Source organism: Fukomys damarensis, unplaced genomic scaffold (assembly GCF_012274545.1).
Source record: "Fukomys damarensis isolate Sample0158 unplaced genomic scaffold, DMR_v1.0_HiC HiC_scaffold_16, whole genome shotgun sequence".
Taxonomy (NCBI): domain Eukaryota; kingdom Metazoa; phylum Chordata; class Mammalia; order Rodentia; family Bathyergidae; genus Fukomys; species Fukomys damarensis.
This window is the reverse complement of record NW_022900928.1, coordinates 23,259,198-23,276,266: the sequence shown is the minus strand read 5'-3', so window position 1 is coordinate 23,276,266 and position 17,069 is coordinate 23,259,198. Positions and strand designations below refer to the sequence as shown.

The window sequence follows — 17,069 nt, the reverse complement described above, 5'->3', positions numbered from 1 at the left end:
AAAAAAAGTAATTCAATCAGGTTATGAAAGAATAAAATTTAAAATTAATAGCAAATTATTTTTATCAAAATTGTCTACATACATATACATGGATATTCGTGGCAAAAAACTGCCTAAGGTTCTCTTTCAAGATATTTTCAAGCACTAGCATTTATTTCTAATCACTTTCAAATGTACACTGAATGAAAAATAAGGTAGAAATAAGATAATATACACACAATCATTACTGAGAAATATGCAGCACCCTCAAACAATGACATACAGTGTTTCTAGAGTAATTAGGGCCACTATTTTTCAATATATCAAAAAAAATATTATTTCTAAACTCCAGGTCAACCAATTCATTGAGCAGAGATCATCAGACAATCGCCAGTATAGTTCATGTGTATACTCAATTATAGAGCACTTAGGGAGATAACTCTTCTTTATCTTTTGTACACAGAGAAACACTGTTACTACTTGTACTATTTTTTAAAAAGCATAAACCATATTTTTATTTAAGTTGGCATTGTGCAAAAATGGAAGATACATTGGAAACACTGCTGTCTTACAATTCAAAGCATATTACAACCTCTCATAAAGAGAAAAAAAGAAATTTTCAGAAATATAATAAATTTTTTCTGAAGGGGTGAAATTTTTAAGGAACAGTTAAAGAAGTATCAGTATGGAAAACATGATTTATGAACAAAGGAAAGCAGCAAAAGCTATAATTAAGCCTGAACTTAATTGGGCTAGTATGACTTTTAACAGGGTATCCAGTCATGCTAAACTAGCTTCTTCCAAGAAAAAAATTAAATAATTTGCACAGAATGTTTAAAACATATTTTGAGACATTGGAGAAGTAACAAATTAGAAAGGTGAAAATATCAAGATCTCAGGAAATAACAGTACCAAGAAAGATGAAACTTATCTCTAATCCTGCTTTCCTTACATGCATATTGCATTTTCTATTTCAAATGAGCTCTCTGAGAAACTGATCCTGTGAAAGAGTTAGCAGTACCATGGATTGAGTAGGGTTAATCGTTGTCATTTAACCAATGAAAGTTTGCTAAGGGATGGAGGAAATAGGATACCATGGGAGAACCCAAGGAATGAAGGTAAATCAGGCCAAATCAGGTGACACAAAGTAATGGGTATCTTAGTTTAGAAATAGCTTAATTTTATATAATTGATAATATAAAATAGGAAGAAAAGGTCTAAAGGGGTAGGGAAAGAAAGTGGGAGGGGTAGGGGAAAGGAAAGAAGAAAAAGGAAAATATGAGAAAAGGAAAAAATGGAAACAAAGTCTTTGTAAATAGGGAGGGATGGAGGGGGAGAAAGAAGGGTGGGGAATAGGAAAAAATAAGAATCAAAATACATCATGTAAAGGTACAAGATCTCAATGATGAATGTAACTGTATCATATACCTAAAATATATCAATAAACAATGGAAAAAATAGCTCAATTTCCTGTGAGGCAATGTACTCTTACTATAATGGCCAACCAGAACCAAAATAAAAACCTTTTATGTTAGGCAACATTATTAATATCTTGAAAATATTCTGACAATTTTTCACTCATAATGTCAAGAATTCCATCATATACCTGTACATATATACAGGTGTAGATAGAAAGAGCAGCAATTACCAAACAAATTTAAAAGATCAGATTAAAATATTCAAAGGGCAAACAGATAAAATAATTATGATCATTATAGATATTAAAATGGGTGGCAAGGTGAAGAATTTAGTCAGGATCCAGAAAGTAACAATAATATTCTAAATTTATGTTTTAAAGTTGCATTAATTTAAAATATGTATTTAATAGGTGAGGTAGCAATTTATACCCAGGTGAAAATATACAAAGCAGAGATTAATCAGAATGAAATATCCATAATGAAGCATAGAGAAATAAGTTGATAGAAAATATTTCTTAAAATAGGGAATATGGAAAGTACTGAATTTATTTACAAATACAATTGGATATTACAAAGAAGTTAAATAAGCAATATTTTAAAATTGAGTTTATTGGTACATTTAGTATACAGTACAGTTACATTCATTATTGGGATCTTGTACCTTTACATGACAGGTTTTGGTTCTCATTTTTTCCCTTTGTCCCTGACCTCCCTTCACCCCCTCCTCCCCTCCCCATTTACAAACACTTTATTTCCATTTTCTCATATTTTTTTCTTTTCCCTTATTACCTTTCCCCTAGCCTTCCCACTTCCCTTTAGCCCTTTTCTTCCTATTTCACATTATCAATTATCTCATTAGGATCTTATGTACTATTATAGTTTTTCACACCAGAGAAACTATTCCATATTTACACATTTGTGACTTATGTATTTCACTTAGGAGTATATCCTCAATATGTATCCATTTTCCTATGAATGAATCTAATTCCTCATTCTTTATGGCTGAGTAGTATTCCATTTTATAGAAAAACCACATCTTCCTTATCCAATCTCCAACTGATGGACAAATGGGCTGTTTCCAAGTTTTAGCTATTACAAACTGTGCCGCTATAAACATAGGTATGCATATATCACTCTGGTATGATTCTTTTAATTCTTTTGGAAAGATGCCCAGCAGAGGGATGGCTGGGTCAAATGGAACCTCTAGTCCCACCTCTTTGAGGTATCTCCATATTGATTTCTATAGTGGTTGCACCAGTCTGCACTCCCACCAACAATGGAAAGGGGTTCCTTTCTCCCCACAACCCCTCCAACATTTGTTATTGGTTGATTTCTTGATAGCAGCCATTCTTTGTGGGGTGGGGTGGAATCTCAGTGCTGTTTTCATCTGCATCTCTCAAATGACCAGTGAAGTGAAACATTTTTTTCATATATTTACTTGCTGCTTTTACTTGTTTGTCTGAGAAACATCTGTTCATTTCAGATGACCATTTTTGAACTGGGTCTTTACATGGGGGCGCTGATTGTTAATATTTAAAAAATGAAGATTATCAGTTTAATGAAAGACATCAAGCCAAAGATTAAAATTAACTTCCAAGCAGGATTCATTTAAAAAATCCAAAAAATCATCAAAGAATATCAAAGTAAAACCACCAGAAAGCAGAGATAAAGATGATGCCTTTAAAGCAGTCAGAGAGAGGACAATATCTTTAAAGGAGCTTAAATCACACCCAAAGCAAACATCTCAAAAGAAACTATGAAATCATGACAATAAAATGGTATTCCCAAAAATATAGAAAAGTTATAAACTGACAGCCTATATTACTATACTCACTGAAAATGTCTTAGGGTACAGATGTCTAGATGAAAGCTTTTTTTTTCAGTATATTTAAAAAATAACATTTAAAGACATTGCACACTTTGACCTAAATCCAATTAATAATTCATAAGACTTCAAAACAGAGTAGAAACATCACTGAGAACAATTTTTAAGTACATAAATATATGAACATATAGCAGGTAGTTAATTTGGAGTAATCAATTTTTTAAAAACCCTCTATATTCAAGTTATGTGTTCAAAGCAATAAATATTTCTGTTGAACTTGTGTATTCGGTTGTGTTTTCAAGCTGCAACATATATTTAAATTTCAAAGGTAATAAAACAGAAAATCATGAAGAACATTTTAGGATTTATACTACAATATTCTCTAATTCTTCTATAAGTTCACTAGGTATAATTGTTGGTTATTGTACAAGTATAGACAGACTGATAGGTCGTTGTAGTACAGAAACAAAAACACAAATATACGAATGTCTGATTTATATCAAGCAGCCCTGCAGACCACTGGAGAATGGATCATCTTTTGCTACAAATGGAGCAGAGTCAAATGAACAACCAATTTAGATCAATTGGATACTGAAAAATAAATAATCCTTGCCTTTCATACTGCTGTTTCAATGTGATGTTTAAATTTTCCCATCGAGAAATGAGCTTACTTTCCCACCTTTTGAATTTGGGTTAATATGTGTTTTCTTTTGAAATTAGTAAACCTGGCAGGCAGAGTAGCTTACTTTCCCACCTTTTGAATTTGGGTTAATATGTGTTTTCTTTTGAAATTAGTAAACCTGATGCAGGCAGAGGCTTGAAAAGGAGTTGTGAGTTAGGGTTTCTTTCTGCCATGTGAAACCCTAAAGCCATCACGACTGAGTACTAGTCGCCCTGCTGAAGGATAAGAAGCTATGTGAAAGAGAACTGAAATGCAGCAGTTGTTAGCTTTCCACTTACTGAGAGGTGGATGAGAAGACACTTGATCGACCATCCCAGGCTAAAATAGTTCCTACTTCAACCTTAATAATCTTGAACTAAAAGAAATTCATTATTTGAAGCTGTTCATTTTACAAAGACTTATTTTGTCTTAAAATCTAAGTGATGAAGAAGGATGCAAAATGCAAATTTTATGAGGGGAAATTTTGATTCATTGAACCACACACATTAAGGACTCTGCTCTGCTAATAGAGTGATCAAACCAAAAAATATGAGGGTTTTCTGGATGGCACACAAGTAAAGTGATTACACAGTCAGGTTGAGAATTGCCATCGTCATTGTCTTCAGCCCCACTCACCTGCACAGAAGCAGGGATGGAGTGGGTTGGGAATTGAATTAACTATGGTAATTGGGAATTTTCCAGTGGAATACAATACCAAGAGGGAGGAAACAATGATGCATGCCCAGAAGTGACCATAGTCTGGAGGCATATTACCCAATTTGGGCAAAAGGAGAAATACAGGCACTGGGGGCAAAAAGTAAAGGAAAAGGTAATAGGTTTCATGGATCGCAATGACTTTCAAAAAGAAATGAGATAGAGAAATTGAAGATGGTTGTCCTGGAAGTAGGAGTCATAAAATTAAGACACAAACAAGATACGGTTATAAGTGACATGAACGCCTTGTTTTTATTCATAGTATCAAGTTAAAATAAAGGACAAAATTACTAAAAGGAGAAAAACCCATAAAGCAAATGATCGAGTCATTGGAATGATAATACATGCAGATATCAATAAGATTCCTAAGAATGAAAAAGTGGGAATTCAAACACTGCTAGTAGTACTTCAAATTAATAATTTGATCAAAGTGGGAAAAATGTGTCAATATTTAGTAAAGTTAAATATGTGATACCCTACTGACTTACATGACTTAGTAATGCATTATAAATTTTACATAGATGTACAAGAAGTTATAGCAAGAGTTAAAATGTCAACATAGTTAAAAAAGAAAGCAAGAATTATATTGGCAAAATATCCTTCAAAGTAACAGTGAATGCTATTGATTGTATCATGTTGTGACAGTTGAACTGGATCGTCAATTTAACTGGCTTGAAAGATGCCTAAGAGATTATCATATCTCACTTTTGGGTGACTGGATGGGTCATGGAGGTGTGACCTCAGATGCTATATCTGGCCCCTGCTCCTTCCTCTGACACTCTACCCCATGTTATTTCCCTGCCTCCATAAACTAAGCCACTTTGCTCTACCACACCTTTATGCCAAGATGTTCCTGCCCTAGAACCTGCCAAACATGGACTGAACCCTCCAAAATTATGAGCCATATAAATCTCTCCTCCTTTTTTTTCTTTTATTGAGTTTATTAGTACATTATAGGTATACAGTACAGTTACATTCATTAGTGGGATCTTGCACCTTTACATGACAGGTCTTGGTCCTCATTTTTCCCCTTGTCCCTGCCCTCCATTCACCCCCTCCTCCCCTCCCCACTAACAAACACTTTATTTCCATTTTTTCATCTTCTCATATTTTTTCCCTTATTACCTTCCCCCTACCCTTCCCACTTTCCCTAAACCTTTAGCCCTTTTCTTCCCATTTCACAATGTCAGTTATTTCATTAGGATCTTATGTACTATTACAGTTTATTCACACCAGAGAAACTATTTGGTATTTACACATGTGTGACTTATTTATTTCACTTAGGAGTATATCCTCAATATGTATCCATTTTCCTATGAGTGAATCTAATTTCTCATTCCTTATGGCTGAGTAATCTTTATTCCCATTTTTTCATCTTCTCATATTTTTTCCCTTATTACCTTTCCCCTACCCTTCCCACTTTCCCTAAACCTTTAGCCCTTTTTCTTCCTGTTTCACAATGTCCGTTATTTCATTAGGATCTTATGTACTATTACAGTTTATTCACACCAGAGAAACTATTTGGTATTTACACATGTGTGACTTATTTATTTCACTTAGGAGTATATCCTCAATATGTATCCATTTTTCCTATGAGTGAATCTAATTTCTCATTCCTTATGGCTGAGTAATATTCCATTTTATAGAAAAACCACATCTTATTTATCCAGTCTCCAACTGATGGGCAAATGGGCTGTTTCCAAGTTTTAGCTATTACAAACTGTGCTGCTATAAACATGGGTGTGTGTCGCAAGCCAGAGACACAGAGCACTGTCCAGCAGTGTCTCAAACCTGAAAGAGCAGCAGGGTGGAGATGGGGCAGAGAGAAAGGAAGGATGCCAAGATAAGAGTCTGATCAAGGTGACGTTTATTGCAGGCAAGCATCAGCCTTTTAAAGCAAAAAACCACAAACTATTATGGGATGGGATTACCATAGTAAATGAAAGTTCACATAGGAAAGAGCAAACAGGCTCAACAAAAACAACCACCATGGGTAGTAGTAACCCAGACAACCACACGTCTGAAGGTCAGTGACAAGAAACTGCAACTTTCAGGAATTCCACAAAGGAAATACACCACCTTCTAAACTGGGGAAACTTAACAAATATGGAGTTACTAAAGTTAACAATACTTACAACCAATACTCATGATTCCCACAGGTGTGCACATATCACTCTGGTATGATTCTTTTAATTCTTTTGGAAAGATACCCAGAAGAGGGATAGCTGAATCAAATGGAACCTCTAGTCTCAGCTCTTTGAAACCTCCCCTCCTTTAAGTCGTGGGTACCAGGTATTTTTTCCCCAAGCAATAGGAAAGTTCATTAATACATATCTCATGAGCATCTAAGATGTAGATTCAGTTTTTAAGGATGAGAGGTAGAAAGTACTGTAGAAATACCATTAAGAAGAAATAAGAAGTCTTCTAGGCATTATAGTACTAGGGATTATTGTAAAAATATATATTCAATCCCTTACAGTTTTCAAGAGAAACCGTGCCCACAGGGAACACCTGGATTTCTGTCTCAAAAGGAAAATGAACAGAACATCAGAAATGATTTAAGGCAAAAATATTACTGCTCATAAAAAGTTGATTCCAAAAGACACAGTGGGATAATGTTTGGAATAGAATTAGAATAGGAGATGGAAAATCATACAGCACAGAAAACAATGTAACTTAGTAATACCAGAGTACCTCCTATGTTCAAGGAACCGTGGTCAGTGGAGTTGAAGAACAAAGCTGAGTAAAACTTTACTGTCTTATCAGTCTACTGAAAGGATGTAAAAGAATCCTAAGCAAAAAACGGCACATGTGTTATTACAATGATATGAAAATACAAAGACACAGCTATCACATCTGTTTGGTTCACGTGGCAAACAATCATAGAGGACAAGGTAATGGAGGAAGATTCAAAGGAATATGGAAATGAGTGGAAGCTACTTCAATATAGGACTTTTGATCACCAAAGACAAGGACATTTGCAGTAAATTGATGAAGTACAGTTAAAGAGCTGTTTGGGTGCTGAGTGAAGAAGAATTTTAGCAATAATGCTGTTTATATTTTATCATATACAGTAGTGGTAAAGTTTCATAAGAAGAAATTCTAAGTAGAGACTGGATAGAATTAGGTTTGATTTGGGAAAATAAATGTGGATGCAATGGGGAAAATAGACCACACAGGAGAGAGATAGGAAACTAGGCAATAACCTTGTCATTGATTGAAAGAGAAATGATTAACATGAGATCATAGCAGAACAAGCCTGAATCTCTTTTGGACTACGGGCAGAATTTCTTTTTCTGTGATGAAAAGTCAAACTAGAAGACAAAAAATATTAACTGATTATCAAGTGTATTCAACTGCTCTTCAGTCTCTTTCTACCTATAGTAGGGAGAAGCAGCGCCTACAACATGTTTGGGAAATGTTACCAGGCCTATTTCATCCTCACTGAGGAAGGAAGACGTGGGAAACATCACTTGTGCTCTGGCTGGAAAGGGCAATTAAATAAGTTAACAAGGGAAATGTGGAATTTTTCCAATATAAAATGAGAGCTGAACACATGTCCCTCCTGAGGCTGTCTGTTCACCATTATGGACGGGGAAAGGGATTCTTGTGAGTGGGAGAAAGCTACAGTCATTATCTATAGGAATGCACTTTGCCTATAAAACAAGTTGCTGCCACAGAGTCTAATGCCTCTTTTCCAGGGGTCTTCTATTTCTTCATATTTTGATTCCCCAGCTGAAACTAGAACAAAGCTGAATCAAGATTCATACCTTTCAGTTAAACAGCATAAAAAAGAATTTCCTAAGAAACTACATTTTGAAAACAAAGTGGCATAAACTAATTTATACCTGGGAAAAGCTGATTCAATGTCCTCTTTCTTCAGGATACTGTCCTTCCTCACATCTTATACCACATCTCCATTTCTAAGCAAAGGGCCTCCATTTGGTACAGTGTTCCTGTATAGATACAATGTGGAAGAAAAAAAAGATAAGAGACTTAATGACCCCTGGGCCTTGGTCTATGCCCAGAGGATGCTGAAGACCAGGCTCGGGGGTTTTGGGACTTGCCTAGACTCACTAAAAAGCTGCTCTCCATAGGACTAGACAGGCATGGGGCCAAGAGGCTCCCAGGCACCATTTTAAAGAAACTAGCTCATGCTGTGATTCTGCTTCAAATTAGAGATAGATGAAAAGGTTAAAAGGTTAAGGATCTTTGAGCAGGATAGTGAAACAATACAGAGATGGGAGGAGAGAGCAAGTGAGGACAGAAGAGGATTGCAATCTCCTGTTTGCTGAAGTTTCAAGCACCATTCCCTTCTTGAAAACAACACCACATCGGATTGTATGGACAGCCACAGGTAAGGGCTGTGATATACAAATTAGTAATTCTCTCTCTCTCTCTCTCTCTCTCTCTCTCTCCCTCTGTGTGTGTGTGTGTGTGTGTGTGTGTCTGTCTGTCTGTCTGTCTGTCTCTATACCCTCACACACCGACATGCTAATGCTCACACAGGCACAGTGCTCTAGGCAGGACTCTCAAAACACAGTGAAACTGTCACAACCCTATCAGCTGTCAGTAAGGATGAAAATTCTTCAAGGTAGCAAGTTGACTTTTTGGCAGCCAACAACTAGACTTGCTATGGTTCATCTGAGAAAGAAACTCTTGTAGGCCACAGTCACATTTTTGGTTTGCGGGTAGAGGTGTGACTGATCTCAATATCCAAATATCATGACATTGATGTTATCCATTGGGGCTGTCCTATTTTCTTCCTTTCCCTCTCTCATAATCCTGTTAACTTACCAGTTTCCCACTCGATCTTAGCTCCCTTGTTCTTGCTACTTTATGGAACTATATTTCCAAGCCTTTGCTGTCGTAAACCCAATATCCCTGCAAGGGCAGCTGGACCCAGCCTGCTTCTCTGGAAGTGAAGTGATGGAATAGAGATTATGTCACGCTTTTATCAACTGCCTTGGTACCATGGATCCTGGGAAAACTGAAAACAAGGAGAGAACGTGGCTCCCTTCAAACTACACAATGCAGTATTATGTTGGTACTGATAGAAGTCCAGTGAAAGTATAAATGGCTGGCCTAGTGCCACTCCTCTTCTGGATCAACCTTCCTCCATACCTCTTTTATTTTGTTTGTAGCCAGTGATGGCTTAATTATAAATGGTAATCTTCTAAAAAGAGAAATAAACTACTTAAGATACTTGGTGATTTTTTTTTCTTAGTATCCTGGGCTAAAAAAATAAAATAAAATATTTGGAAGCAAAAGTATACTAGCTAGTTCCATGATATACATTAGTTTTATTTGTTGAGAAAATAAACTACATTACTTAGATTTATTTTTCCCAATTTTGGAGAAAAAGAAACCGATTTGGAAAGTAAGCCTGGATGGTTTCAAAAGCCAAACAAATCTTAATATTTCTGCCAGAGTCAGAGGTACGAATATATGGCAGAGTGAAAAGAAATCACAAAGGGAATGTTTCAAGCATTGGTGAGCACTAAAAAGAAAAGATCTCTATTATCAATTTTGCTTTCCCAGTGAAATGTGGAACTGAGATCATCAACCTGTACATCTAGAACAGGATAAACTTGCTATTTTGTCCCAAGAAATCATATGTACTTATTGGCCACACACTTCCTGCCGCTGTTGTTGACACACAGGTGTATCAGAAGGAAGACAACTATTCTGGACAAATGGGAGTGTTGTCCTCATGGCTCTAAACTGTACTGTACTGTACTATGCTATACTGTGCTATCATTCCCCCTGGAGACCTTTGGCTCTACTCGTCAAGCGTCATGTTAAAAAACACCACCCTAGAGGTGAATCTGACTCAGGACTTAAATCCCATGATGTATAACACTAGCTATTTCCTCAGGCTGTTCTAAGTCAAGCTCCATGAACACAGATTTCTCAGCTCGGCATTTGCCCCTTAATATTTAGTTCATTTCTTCCTAGGAGGACAAATTTCTCTCCAGCTTCTCTAAGGTTAAAAGGTTTTTTTTTCTTCTTCTTCTTCTTCTCCTATAGAACAGGGAATCATTGTCTCCCTTCTGTGGATATTTCTACTGTGTGATAACTGCCAGTCAAAGTTATAGAAAACTGGCATGTGGAACAACACACATGATATAAAACCTTTCCTCACTTTCTGTCCTTGCCCTCTTCAGCATGCGCACACAAGCTCGCATGCACGTACGCACGCATGCACACATGGAACCAAATCTTCACATGTCAGTATTAAGGATATTTAGATTAATATTCCCCTGATCTTTGCCCTTCTTAACAGCTGTTCTGTATGTGAACCATGAACTCAGAATATATTAATTGCTAAAGTGTTTTACAGTGTGCTAGGGACACAGAAAGTTAAAAAAGGGTAATTTTCTTTTTTATTTTCAAAGGATGAGGTATATTCCCTAACTACTTTAATTTTGGTGTCACTGAATTTTGTTAGATTCTTTTTATCTCTTCATACCTGGAGTTAGCCACCGTTTTAGGAAGGATGTAAGTTTAATCATATATGTTATTTGTTAATGTTATGTGTTGTAAGGAAGATGAATATAATTTCATAAGAAACTTCTTTTTTCTAGAATGATCTGAGTATTATAGAATAAGTTGGACATTGGAGGCTTTGGAAACTGCATAAGTTAAAGTAGCTGTGTTTTTACAGAATAAATATATTGGTCTGGGCTGCAGAGCTACTGTGGAGGACATTCTAAGATAGAACTTATGATTGATCCTCCTTATGTAACTATTCTAGATCCAAGATATAAATCCCTATTTATATCAAATTGGAATACCGATGATAGTGTGAATCATCCATTCTTACCAGACCACACTTTGAGAAACATTATGCAAGATAATTCTCCCAAACTAAAGGATGTTAGAGAATGCCATAAAATAGTGAGTACATGTTATGCCATGAAATATGTTTAGTTCTTTTGAAAATCTCATGAATTAGAAAAAAATAAAACTATGAATAGTATTGCCTATGGTGGATTCAGAAGAAGAACCTGTGCTGATTTGGACAATTACCCTTGAATAAGAGAATCCCTAATGTTTATAAAGTATTTGTACCATTACATCCTCCACATTGATTGATGTCTTTCCGTCTCTCCAGGGACTTGAAAAGAGAATATCTTAATGAAAGTTTGGTCCTCTTACATAATAGAAATGCACTGACATTTGCTAGGAGAATGTCTTCTATCAATAATACCCAGGTCCACCCACCCTTCTTTTTGCTGCTAGGCATACCAGGACTGGAGACTGCACATGTCTGGATTGCTATACCATTCTGTATTGTGTACCTGATATCCCTCGTGGGGAACATCACCATTCTCTTTGTGATCAAGACTGAACACAACCTCCACCAACCCATGTTCTACTTCCTGGCCATATTGTCTATGATTGATCTGGGCCTATCCACATCCACAGTCCCCAAAATGCTGGGTATCTTCTGGTTCAATTTCCAAGAGATCAGCTTTGGGGGTTGCCTTGCTCAGATGTTCTTTATCCACATGTTTACAGGCATGGAGACAGTTTTACTGGTTGTCATGGCTTATGACCGCTTTGTTGCCATCTGCAACCCTCTCCAGTATACAATGATCCTCACAAATAAAACCATCGGCATCCTGGTCTCTGTTGTTGTTGGAAGAAATTTAATTCTTGTGACTCCATTTGTATTTCTCATTCTACGACTACCCTTCTGTGGACATCACCTCATGCCTCACACCTACTGTGAGCACATGGGTCTTGCCCGATTGGCCTGTGCACCCATCAAGGTGAACATAATCTACGGGCTCATGGTGATTTCTAATATCGTGGTGGATTTGATCCTGATCACTTCTTCCTATGTGCTTATCCTTCGAGCTGTTTTCCGCCTTCCTTCTCAAGATGCCCGGCTAAAAGCTCTCAATACTTGTGGCTCCCATTTCTGTGTCATGCTGTGCTTTTACACACCAGCACTTTTTTCTTTTATGGCACACCGTTTTGGCAAAAGTATTCCACATTATATTCATATTCTTTTAGCTAATCTATATGTGGTTGTCCCACCTGCCCTTAACCCCATTATTTATGGAGTCAGGACCAAGCAGATCCGAGATAGGGTTGTAAAGATATTTATACAAAATGAATAATTCTATGTAAAGTTTGAGTAAACATATACACTTACAACCCAAGTTATATGAATCTTAGCACCCTTTTAAATCTTTTATAACAATAGCTTATGGTGGCAAGATTTCATTTTGGCTGAAATTGATTTAGCATTGACAGATATCAGAACTATCTTTGCTGCCCATTCTTCCACCTCCCTTCATGTACATGGACAAAAGTAAGAGACTAAGACACAAAATGCTGGAGGTGGCAATGGACTTGGAGTAGAATTACTTGCAGAAAAAGGACGAGAATTCTCTTCATTTTTCTTTTTTTTGTATCTGCTAAGTAAGACTAATATTTTGTAGATGAAAAACTAATCTATGGATTAATAATGTCTGAATTGGAACATCTACTGCTCCACTGCTTTCTATTCTTCATGTTAATCACAAATTTTGACTTCATGTTTACAATCTTTATTTTTATTTTACTGTATTGTATTTTAATGTTCTGAGTCTTAATCTTTTGTCATTCTCACTTTCTTTCTTCTTCCAAAGTCTTTCTTCCTCTATTCCTTTTATTCTTAAATCTTTCTTCAGTAAACCAGGTCTTGGAGACTGGAGAATTTGGGAGACACTGGGTAGCCATTAAGGAAAGATGATAACATTTTCTAACTTGATGCAAAACTATTTTAGATGTGAATAATTGTATGTGCCTGTGCCTAATTCTAATTGTATTCTATCTTACAGTTTCCCTTGTTTGATACATCATTTACCTTCAGATATACAGGAATTCAAATTTAGAAAATGAAATCAGATTCATTCTAAGGTCTAAGCACAAGACAAGACTTGATTATCATTCTCAAACTAGTTTCAGGGCAATGTATTAATCATACAGATTTCCAATATTTACTTCCATTTACAAACTCCAGATATGGCTTGGAAATATGATTTGTTTTAAAATTGGTCAAAGGTAACTGAATTGAATTATGACTGACCAGAGAAATCTTTCTTAGAAATCAGGAGAAGTGTCACTAGTGCCCTACACTTTGGAACCATTGTCTAAGCCTGTAACAATATATAAAGTACTCAAAAGTACACCAGACTAGGTTATTATGAACAGTGGCAGATATAGAATAGAGAATTTATTTAGTTTTTGTGTATCTGGGCACCACTTGGTCTGAAATTTAACATGAACTAAGTAGAATTCTTGAATATTTTAGCACCTTGTGAAATTTCCTGTGTATATGTGTATAGATCAAAATTAGTTTTTGTTTATTTGTTTGTTTTTTGAGACAGGGTCTCACTATGTAGTTGAGACTGACCTGGAACTCACTATGTAGCCCAGGCTGGTCTTGAACTCCTGCCTCAGCCTCCTGAGTGCTGGGATTTATAATTAGTTTTTTTACAGTCTCTACTTCTTAAACCTAAAGTTTTATGGAACACCAATTTTTAAAGATGGAAATATCTGGAAACTGATTTACATCCTTCATTAACAAATCAAAAGACTGAAGTTCAAATAAACAGTCACTTGTTTACATAAAAAATGTACTCAAACAAGGGAAGGAGGATCAATCAGATAAATTCTTTTGATGAAAATGTTTGAACTCTTGTGGGATATTCAAGTAGAAAATATATGTATGTGAAGTTCAGTGGAACTGTCTAGGAAAGTGGCAGACAGAAAGGATAGCCTAGGGTTGGTGTTGGTAATGAGAAAAGGGGGACAACAGAAAGTATAGGCAGGAAAAAGAAGAACAAAATAACAGTGAATGAATTTGGTCCAGTCTTTATTTCTATGGTCCATAGGAGTAGTAAGCACCTTAGTCACCGACGTCTGTATCACACATAAACGTGCTAAATAAAGCCAAAGTTTTTTTTTTCTTTTTCAGAGTTGGTAAGGGTTCTATTGCATGCATAAGGCAACTTTCTTATTAAAAATATTTATGGGAGTAATTTCAATTAAGTATAAACATAATAGTGCACACAAGATTGGAATGCACAGTGATGCTAGCTCTGAAGAGGCTTATAATCAAACTCCAATACCATCTTAGACCCAGCTGAGCAGAGTCACTGTCCTGGGCTCCCTTGCTAGGTGACCTCTGCTGTGAAGTAAGTTTCTTAAATGTTTCCACATCCACTTCTGGTTCTGGGACAGCAAGGCTCTGGACAGGTGGTATGAGCCTGAACCAAACAAATATAGCTTTAATTCTCCTCTTCAGACCACTCTGTGACTCTCTTCCTATACCACCTAGCACGTGGAGTTGGCCATTTTCCCTAAGAAGCTCTATTATCCGTGCCTATTGAGTTGTCATAGGGTCCTATGGCTGGGACCAGATTTCAGGAAAGTGGCTTGATGAGCAGATGAAACTCTCAGGACAGCAGAGTTTTCTTTCATGATATCACACAAGATGAGGCCACAAGAAGGGTGCTGACATCCTGATTGAGAGAAATTTTCACTCAGATCAGAAATAGGATGAATTCAGACCTCTGATCCACCAAAGGTCTTCTGCTAAACCTTGGGCTTGAGCCTTGTGCTAGGTCTGTATAATCGATCTTGCCCATCTGTGTTCAAATGTCCATTCTGTCTTCTACCTTCAAGGCCCAGAACATCAGTGGGAACAATAGACATCTTTTACTTTATTCCCCTCCCCAACCCTGGCACTGATAACCAGAGTATTTCAGCCTCTCACCAACTTCATGTCACCTGTCTGGCATTAACACAGAAGTAGCTACACTTGTCTCTAAATGCCTTCAAGACCATGGTTCTACAGTGCCACCAGGTACTTTCGATCTATGTCTTGCTTTACATCCCACTGATGCCTTCTTCTCCTATGCCAGTGTTAAATAATTCCAGATGAAGTAGGGACACTCCTTGTATAAATGGGAGTGTTCTTCTCCCTTGTATCATACTCCCAGCTATGAGGAGCACAGCAGCACATTACCCACAACCCCACCTGGTGGCACCGTGTGAGAGGAAGTGGTGTGGTCTGCATTAAAAGCAGTCACCTAGAAATGCAGCTATACAAATCTAACTAGTTCAAGTGGTTTGCAGATTTGTCTTTCTAAAGTAAAGCTATAGAATTGCAAACAAAAAAGTGGGAAGGGTAGGAGAAAGGTAATAAGGGTAAGAAAAAAATAGGTAGCTAGACTTCGACTCACCTGACCATTATGCATTACCTTAGTGCTGATGGCTTAGTCCTCTGTGCCTTTTGAACACAATGGGAGATGAGTCAGAGCCTCTTGCTTCAATGCTCATGTGTGAAGTGTTGTTTTTTTCAAAACCCAGAAACTGAAAATCGTTTCCCTACTTAAAAAAGCTGATGAGCGGGAAAGGGGAGGGCAGGGGTAAGGGAAAAATGAGAACCAAGACCTGTCATATAAAGGTACAAGATCCCAATGATGAATGTAACTGCACTGTATACCTAAAATGTACCAACAAACTCAATGAGTAAAAAAAAATTAGCATGAATAGAAAAGAAAGTTTTAAGAAGGCCTTGCTTAAATCTGGTGTTTGTCATCATCACCAAAGAAACATATAAAGGACTTTTGGAAGAGTTGTTGAAATCCATTATTCGTAGGCATTACACTGTTGCATGTCAGTGTCCTAAGTAATTGGTCAGTTAACATTAATGAAACAGAATTTGGAAATACAAGAGATGAGAAGATCTAGACTGCTCTGAAGAGCAACTGGCATTATTAAAATTAACAATGTTAGCACCATAGGTTTGTGGCAGAACAAACAAGATGAGCAGATATGATCTGTTTTTACAGTTAGAAAAACCTGAATAATTAATGGAACCAAACAGAAAAAAAGAATTTTCCTGAATATTATCAAGAACCTTTATGTGGAGTAATTGGATAGTCACCACATATGTAATTAATATTTTACCCTAAATCTTCAATGGTAAATCATTATGTAGCACATAGGTCTATGAACAATTTGATACATTTCTGTATCAAAATGTTACATGAGTAATATCCCATGAATCCTAGGGGAAGTTCTGCATAGTTCTTTACACGCAGCCTCTGCATGCCCAGTTTCTAACTTTCTGCTTCACTCTTGTGTCAAAGTATTGTTTCTTAGGACTAACAGCAACCCCAATGTCAGAATAATCTGCATGCCATGGCAGTAATTAAACTGTGTATGTATGTATATATTTACATACTTGTGGTGGCCCAGCCATCACAACACAAATGTACCTGAGTTGGAAAGTGAGGATTGAGAAAGGACAGCACACTCAATAGTGTGGAGACAAGAGGTCCCCTTTTATTTCACAGAAACAGCTCCTTTTAAAGGCAGGCCAACAGGAAGCACCAAGCAACTATTAGAGAGGAGATCAAATCTTTGGCTATCTGAGTTCCTCCCATCACAAGGTCAAATTTAA

General features: G+C 36.7%; 1 protein-coding gene across 1 annotated transcript; it reads left to right on the top strand.

Moving 5' to 3' along the window:
• Positions 1-11,790: 11,790 nt before the first annotated feature.
• LOC104876307 (olfactory receptor 52E4) lies at positions 11,791-12,729 on the top strand. Its single transcript, XM_010644284.1, has one exon. The coding sequence runs from the start codon at positions 11,791-11,793 to the stop codon at positions 12,727-12,729; it is 939 nt and encodes a 312-aa protein (XP_010642586.1).
• The last annotated feature ends 4,340 nt before the right edge of the window (positions 12,730-17,069 follow it).

Bases quoted from the DNA above. Each gene is read 5' to 3' on its own strand.
- LOC104876307 (XM_010644284.1), top strand. From the start codon at position 11,791: ATGTCTTCTATCAATAATACCCAGGTCCACCCACCCTTCTTTTTGCTG.